The 8031-nt window shown below is 35.1% G+C and overlaps 1 protein-coding gene across 1 annotated transcript; it reads left to right on the top strand.

Annotated features, from left to right (window-relative positions):
* The first annotated feature begins 989 nt into the window (after positions 1 to 989).
* On the top strand, positions 990 to 7693 carry LOC111312674 (uncharacterized). Its single transcript, XM_022913149.2, has 17 exons — positions 990 to 1454; positions 2163 to 2522; positions 2655 to 2792; positions 2886 to 3018; positions 3144 to 3257; positions 3353 to 3426; positions 3509 to 3583; positions 3862 to 3954; positions 4054 to 4114; positions 4295 to 4627; positions 4984 to 5110; positions 5226 to 5325; positions 5638 to 5707; positions 5788 to 5940; positions 6083 to 6178; positions 6651 to 6973; positions 7107 to 7693. The coding sequence occupies exons 1-17, from the start codon at positions 1374 to 1376 to the stop codon at positions 7368 to 7370; spliced, it is 2595 nt and encodes an 864-aa protein (XP_022768884.2). The 5' UTR covers positions 990 to 1373; the 3' UTR covers positions 7371 to 7693.
* Positions 7694 to 8031: the final 338 nt, after the last annotated feature.

The raw sequence follows: 8031 nt of genomic DNA, 5'->3' as shown, positions 1-8031 counted from the left end.
ATTTTTAATTAATATTAAAAATATATTATTATAATTAATTAACAGTTATATTGGGAATTATCTTTAATTAACTAAATTCTAATCCAAATTCATATACTAATAGTAATAAGATTTTAAGAAATTGTAATCTTAATATTAAAAATAGTTTTCATATATATTTTTCATTCATTTAAATAGAAAAAAATTGTCTCAATGTAAAAAAGTGTAAGATTAAAGTTGGCGAATTCATATATTTATAGGCTTAAATACAACAACGCAACCTTATAAAATATATCAATCAATGGACGGTGGCTTTCAATTTGGATATAAAAAATATGGATCACATTTTATAGCTAAAAATGGTTTTTTTTTTAATTTATCTTTCTAAAAAAACAGCATTTGTTTGCTATTTAATTTGAGAATGACGTTGATAACTCAGTACTGGACCAAGCCTTATCGTATTAATCCATTGATGGGTGTTTTTATTTTTTGTTTTTTTATGAAAAATAAAAAAATAAAAAAATAATTAAAAATAAAAAGCTGACAAAAAGGTCTCTCAAATTTTTATTTTTATAATTATTGATAATACTAAAAATTGTGGAATAATTATCTAAAAAAATTTACTCTAAATCCTTTATCCCCCAAAAATATAGTAATTGTTCTTAATCTATTTTCATTTTTAGATAAAATATAACAAAAATTTATGTCTGTAATATACATTGCAAAATGGCAAAGAAGAAGTTTTTTTTGCTTATTAATGTAATTTAATCAAACATGAAGGGCAATTAGAAAAGCTACCTGATATTTATTTATTTATTTATTTATTTTGTATTATCAACTTTTTTGTTTATTTTATTTTACTACGTTGGAAAAAAAAGAAAGCCATAAAAAAATTTGTCGTGTCTAAACACCCCACCAATATTTTGATTTTTTTCTTTGATTTTTTTTTTTTTTTTATCTTCTCCTCTCTCTCACTCTCTATTTCTTCTCTGCCTTCCTTCACTGTTACTGTTTCTCATCTCTCTACACAAACAAATAAGAAAAAAAAAAAACCCCAGAAACAAAAAGAAAAAAAAAACTTTAGAAATATTGTCCTTTTACCAGTGTTAATTGACTGCTTGAGAGTACCCACTTTCTGTTTAGATTATAAACTGAAAGTTATAAAAACCCCATTATAATCTCATCTTTTTTTTTTTTTTTGGTTTGCTTGGGCTTCTTCAAATCGAAAGAGGCTTTGCAAATTTTGGTTTTGCTTTTGGAAATTTTTTTGGGGTTGCATTTTATAGTTGAAATGTGGAGCAAAGAGCTGTTTTTCTGGGTTCTAAAGCTGATTGGAGAATCGAGGGAGATTTGATGGAATTAGAAGAGTTAATACTTTACTTTTTGGACATTTCATGGAGGTTATAATCCGGTTTGGTTCAAGTACCTTAACCAGATTTGATTTCAAGCTTCGATTTGCTGCCGTTATATTCGAGGTAAAGCTTGGATTTCACTGTAAATTTCTTAAAAAAAAAAAAAACCCAAACTTTTTGAATGGTAAAAGGCTATGATGATTTATGGGTTTTAATTGTAGAAAAAAAATATGTCGTAGAACTCTTGGGGTTACTGAGAAAAGTAGTTTGAAAAAGGAACAGATATTTTGAATTTTTCTGTTTAATACTTTTAATTTTTTTCCTTGGTTTTTTCTTCTTATGAAAATGGAATTCATTTCGTTACTTCATATTTTTATTTTTATTTATTTATTTAATTTATTTCCTATTTAATTTCCTTTTCATAACGATTCTTTTTCTTTTTGGTTCTTTCCTTTTTGGAAGCTGTTCATTAAGGGCTTACTTGTTGGATAAAACTGTGAGTTTTTAGTTTAATTAACTATTAAATTTTGAAAATTAGCTGCGATTCATACATCTACCACTTTTGCTGTTCCCTTAATTTTATAACTTTTGAATTATTTGAAGTTGAAAATTTTGGGGTCAACTTCACATCAAGTAGCTGAATTTGAGCTCATGATTTGCAAGAATTTAATCTTTTTGCTGGTATTAGCCACCCTTAGTTTGGTTTTATTAGATCCATTGTTGCAGAGTTTTTTTTTTTTTTTTTGACTTGTTGGTTTTAGTTTCTGATTATGGGGTTTCTTGTCTGCGCACTTACCTTTAAAGCTAAAGCGTTTCTGGTGTCTACTGCAGATTTTATTGATATTGTTATGGTTTGAAGCTGCTACAGCAAAGTTTCGGGAACATCATCTGCAATGGGAAGGCCCAGAAAAAGGAAGTAGTAAAAACATTTTCTCACATTCATGTATTCATGACCAGATAATTGAGCAGAGGAGGAGACCAGGTCGTAAGGTTTACTCGGTTACCCCTCAAGTTTATGGGCACTCTGGTATCTCAAATAATGTCCATCGCAAAGGGAGGTCGTTGCTGGGGATTTCTGATTTGCTTGGGCATCCAAAGGATGCTAAGCAACCTATAAGAATATATTTAAATTACGATGCTGTTGGACACTCACAGGATAGAGATTGTAGAAAAGTTGGTGACATTGTGAAGGTGGGTGCTATTCATTCCTTGGTAAACCCTTAGTATTGTAGGTATGGTCAGGTCATGGTTGTGAATCTAATGTTGGGTACTTGGTGTTTGCTTTCTATGTTTCTCTGTTGTTTCGGTTTTTTATTTTACCAGCTTGGGGAGCCTCCTGTGAGTTCTCCTGGCACACCCTCTTGCAATCCGCATGGTAATCCTCCAATTTATGGTGACTGTTGGTATAATTGCACTCTGGATGATATATCTGGGGAGGACAAACGTCGACGCCTTCGCAAGGTTTTACCTTATACATTTACTAATAAATTTGCATTCCTTTGGCCTTAAGTTAGGATTAAGCCAATGCTAACTTTTAAAAGAAATTTAATGAAGGCTCTAGGGCAGACAGCTGACTGGTTCAAGAGAGCCTTGGCAGTAGAGCCTGTGAAAGGGAATTTGAGATTGAGTGGATATTCTGCATGTGGACAAGATGGAGGTGTACAACTTCCTCGTGAATATGTTGAAGGTTTGTCATTGTAGTTCAATTACGTTGTTTAAATTACATTTTCATCTTGATTGTGGCCTTTAAGAGCACTTTCCTGTTAGGTTCATTCTTTTGTAGCCAATATCTTTATTCAACTTTTCTTGCAGAGGGTGTTGCTGATGCGGACTTGGTCCTTCTCGTGACTACAAGACCTACCACTGGCAATACTTTGGCTTGGGCTGTAGCGTGTGAACGTGACCAATGGGGCCGTGCAATTGCTGGTAGTTTCAAGTTCTCCTATCTCTTAAGGAATATGTTGCTGTTTTGTGCAGTAGAAATCTAAAATCAGAAGCAATGGTGTACTTCTGTTTTGTAGGTCATGTTAACGTCGCTCCTAGACATTTAACTGCTGAAGCAGAGACTTTACTGTCAGCTACTCTTATCCATGAGGTTTGGTGATGTTAATTTGATAAATTTGGAAGAGTATAGAGATAAATTTCCTGTCCTAAATTCCATTGTTGTTTCAATCCAGGTTATGCATGTTCTTGGCTTTGACCCGCATGCTTTTGCCCACTTTAGGGATGAGAGAAAACGGAGGCGTAGTCAGGTAATTGCACAGCATTTACTATGAATATGCCCTTGAGATGCAATTTGCATAATAAATTTTGGTTCTTAATTCAAAGCTCAAACCCTCATGACTCGATCATCTTCTTTGAAATTGGAGTTCAGTTGAACTTTTAATACTTTGTATTTGTATGAATTCTTTTGACACTTGTTGCTTATGTCTTTTCACAACCAATATAAAAAGCATTCTCATATGTATATCTCTTGGAAACAATTTTAGAGCCTCACTATCACATTATCATTTCTGTGTACATTGTGCAGGTTACTGAACAGATCATGGATGAAAAGCTTGGGAGGATGGTAACTCGTGTGGTGCTTCCACATGTTGTCATGCACTCACGACATCATTATGGGGTATTGATAACTTCTTTGTCTTGCTGAGTTTTGTGGCTTTAGATTATTGAAAAACAGTGAGAAAATCAAACAAATAGTTGATGATAGTTTAATTGACAGGCATTCTCAGAAAATTTTACGGGCTTAGAGCTAGAAGATGGGGGAGGACGTGGCACATCAGGTATTGAATTCTGTCTCTGTTATTTGTGTTTCTCTCCACTCTATCTAGGTGTTGGTTGTGGATTTTTAACTAATGGAAACCATCTCAAAACTAGAGTACAATACATAATATGATTCTTAATGGAAGATGCAGCAGTTTAGCGGTTCCGTCCTTGATGTTTAAGTGATGACTTGGCTGTAGGATCTCATTGGGAGAAAAGGCTTTTGATGAATGAGATAATGACGGGATCTGTGGATACAAGATCAGTAGTTTCGAAAATGACTCTGGCCTTGTTGGAGGATAGTGGATGGTATCAAGCTGACTATAGCATGGCAGATCGTCTTGATTGGGGTCGCAACCAGGGGACTGATTTTGTTACTTCTCCTTGCAATCTCTGGAAGGGAGCATATCATTGCAATACTACCAATTTGTCTGGTTGTACATATAACAGGGAAGCTGAGGGTTACTGCCCTATTGTAAGTCATAGTGAGGACCTACCTCAATGGGCTCGGTATTTTCCTCAGGCTAACAAGGGTATGTTCTTGTTGTGTTCTTTTCTTTTCTCTCTATTTTATGTTTTTGTGGCCCTCTGAACTATTTATGACCTATATGCTCTACTAATTCTGTATTTCTGCAGATTGGAAAATCAGTCTATTAACATACACTAATGTTTGAATTTTTGAGTTACACATATAGCATTTTCAGTTTTGGTTTACATCTAAATGTTCCTAATGTGATACTTGCATTCTGCATTCAACCGTATGATAGTGAATGAACTGGTTTCAAGATATGGGCTTATTATGCAATCATTCTGCACTTATCAATATTGTTGAATTTCTCATTTGGTCCTCCTTGTGAGGTCTAAGAACTTCTATTATTGACCTTTGCAGGTGGTCAGTCCTCGCTAGCTGATTATTGCACATACTTTGTGGCTTACTCTGATGGATCTTGTACAGACACTAACAGTGCAAGGGCCCCAGACAGAATGTTAGGTGAAGTGAGAGGGAGTAACTCCAGGTTAGATTTGACCTAAAAACTTTACTGGGACACGGTTTGAACTTTTCGTTTTACCTTAGACATAGTTTGAACTTTTGGGGCAATGGCTAATGAATTTTCTTTTGTGATTAAATAGGTGCATGGCTTCATCCTTAGTACGTACTGGTTTTGTGAGGGGCTCTATGACCCAAGGAAATGGTTGTTATCAGCACAGATGTGTAAATAACTCTTTAGAGGTATGGATTGGTGTTTGTGAAACCAAGTTTTGTACTTGGTAATTTTTTAGTAAAAGCAGCCTTGCAGCGTGTGAGTTTTGATAGTTGTGGGCTGTGATCTTTTCGGAATGCAGTTACTCTGGCAAATGCTTATTTACTGCACTGTCCAAATAACAAAAAAGTCTTTTTCCATCATGGCCTGGCGGACTGAAATATTCTTTTTGCTTATAACAGTAAAAGTCAAAACGGGCGAATAATGATTTGCATATTGAACTTTAAACCCTTTCCGCCATGCAATTGGTCATTAATTTTGTTGATAATTGTTCTTTTTAGGTTGCTGTGGATGGTATTTGGAAAGTGTGTCCCGAAGCTGGTGGACCTGTTCAGTTCCCTGGTTTTAATGGTAATTTAGATCTACTGACTTTTCAGTCAATAAATTCTATCCATATGCATTAATAATTTCTTTTGATGTTTTATCTACAGGTGAACTGATTTGTCCTGCTTACCATGAACTCTGTAGCACTAGCCCTATTTCTGTGTCTGGGCAATGTGCCAATTCTTGTAATTTTAATGGTGAATGTGTCAGTGGAAAATGCCATTGCTTTCTTGGATTTCATGGTCATGATTGTAGTAAAAGTGAGCTCCAGAATTATTCTCCATTCCATTATTTAGCTATGTATAAGATAAAACTTGGTATATGAAATCTCTTCTGATCTAAATCCTTTGCAATAAACTGATGTTACTTTTTATTGTCCTTTTTGTCTTATATAATTTTCAGGATCTTGCCCTAGCAATTGCAATGGGCATGGAAAGTGCCTGTCCAATGGAGTCTGTGAATGTGAAAATGGTCATACTGGCATTGACTGCTCCACTGGTAATGTGTTTATTTATTTAATATTTTATTTTTAGTTATTTAATTGGAAAGTATTCTTATAGTTGCTGAATAATTATTTATGTGACTTTTGGATTATACATATATTCTATCCTTTTATTGGTTTTTCTGTAAGTTTGTGTGTTTGTGGAGGAAAAGTTGAAGGGGTTTGTCCTGTGGTGTCTTGGGAAGGACCCTTTTAAAGTGCCTTTCCCTGCATAGTTAAGCATACATATAGAAGATATGTTCTTCTTTAGTGTTCTTTCTGAAGAAGAAGAAGAATGAACTTAAGTGTTGAGTGATGTTTCAATAGGGTAACACATTCGTAGTCCTTTTAAGGTTCTCATTTCATTATTGAGACCATTTCATGCTGTGTTATATCTAATACGTTCTCATGCATACATCAGGAGATAAATACAGTCAATTAATGCCATGTGTTTTTCTCTCTTAACATTTTACTTGGAATTATATGCAGCTGTTTGTGATGAACAATGCAGCCTTCATGGTGGGGTCTGTGACAATGGAGTTTGTGAGTTCCGCTGCTCTGACTATGCGGGCTACACCTGCCAGAACAGCTCCACTCTCCTCTCTAGTCTTTCAGTATGCAAAAATGTGTTGGAGAGAGAATTGTCCGGGCAACACTGTGCACCCAGTGAGGCAAGTATATTACAGCAGCTAGAAGAAGTTGTTGTCATGCCTAATTACCATCGTCTATTCCCTGGTGGTGCTCGAAAGTTGTTTAATAATCTCTTTGGGAGCAGTTACTGTGATACAGCTGCCAAGCAACTGGCCTGCTGGGTAAAGTAGCACATCCCTGCTCTTCCGTTTCCGAACATTGTTTTTTTAAGTAGTTGCCATGGTTTTTGTAATTTATAGTTTCTTGATAGCCAATCATGTGAGCTTGACTTTAATGCTAATCTTATATGACCAGATCTCAATCCAAAAATGTGATAATGATGGGGACAACAGACTACGGGTATGCCATTCAGCCTGCATGTCATATAATTTAGCATGTGGAGCATCACTAGACTGCTCAGACCAAACTCTCTTTAGTAGCGAGGAGGAAGGTGATGGCCAATGCACCGGCTCTGGTGAGATGAAGCTTTCATGGTTTAATCGATTGCGTAGTAGTTTATTTTCAAGTAATACGTCTTTGAAAGGAATGTCAATGTCTGTAAAATACAGGCAGTTTTAGTCCCTTTTTTTTCCCCTAATCCTTCCATTCTCCCCCTCCTTTTCTTCTAATTTTGGCTTGTAATTTTCTAGGGTTCTAATGTAGGAAAGATGGCACTTAATACTGTGCCCCTAGGTGTAGAGTTTATTTGTGGTTGGCCCAAAATTCAAGTAGAAAATTTGGGCAGGATTAGGCTTTCCAATATGAAAGCAGCATGTAGAGAAAATTGAAAATGTATTGAAAAGCAAGGAAAAAGAAAAAAAAAAGTGCTCTTCCGAGCTGAGTGACCAATGTCTGGCCGAAGGCCTTAAAAGGAAATGAAATGTCTCATATTTTTCTGTTTATTATTATGCTCCTCTTTCTTTTCTTAAATGGTGCATAATCTAAAGCAATTTCAATTTGGGATCTGATGAATGAATTGTCAATTGTGTTTAAATCTTTCCCAAAGTAGGCTCTTTTTTTTTTTATATTTCGCTGTCGAAGTCCCATGACTAGAAATCCACGACATTGAAAAAGAAGGGACATGAAATTTATTAAAATGCAAGCCAACCACCCCCATAAAAGTTGTGGCTCATGCCAAGCTTATGGCTTTATCTCTTCATCTTTGGTTCTTGGATTTCATTAGATTGAACAAAAAATGCATTCACATATATACACCATTTTCTCACCAAACAAACCAACC

Source organism: Durio zibethinus, chromosome 1, assembly GCF_047325235.1.
Source record: "Durio zibethinus cultivar Kanyao isolate XHJ-2024 chromosome 1, ASM4732523v1, whole genome shotgun sequence".
NCBI lineage: Eukaryota > Viridiplantae > Streptophyta > Magnoliopsida > Malvales > Malvaceae > Durio > Durio zibethinus.
Note: the sequence above shows the minus strand (reverse complement) of the source record. Positions and strands in the feature narration are given on the sequence as shown.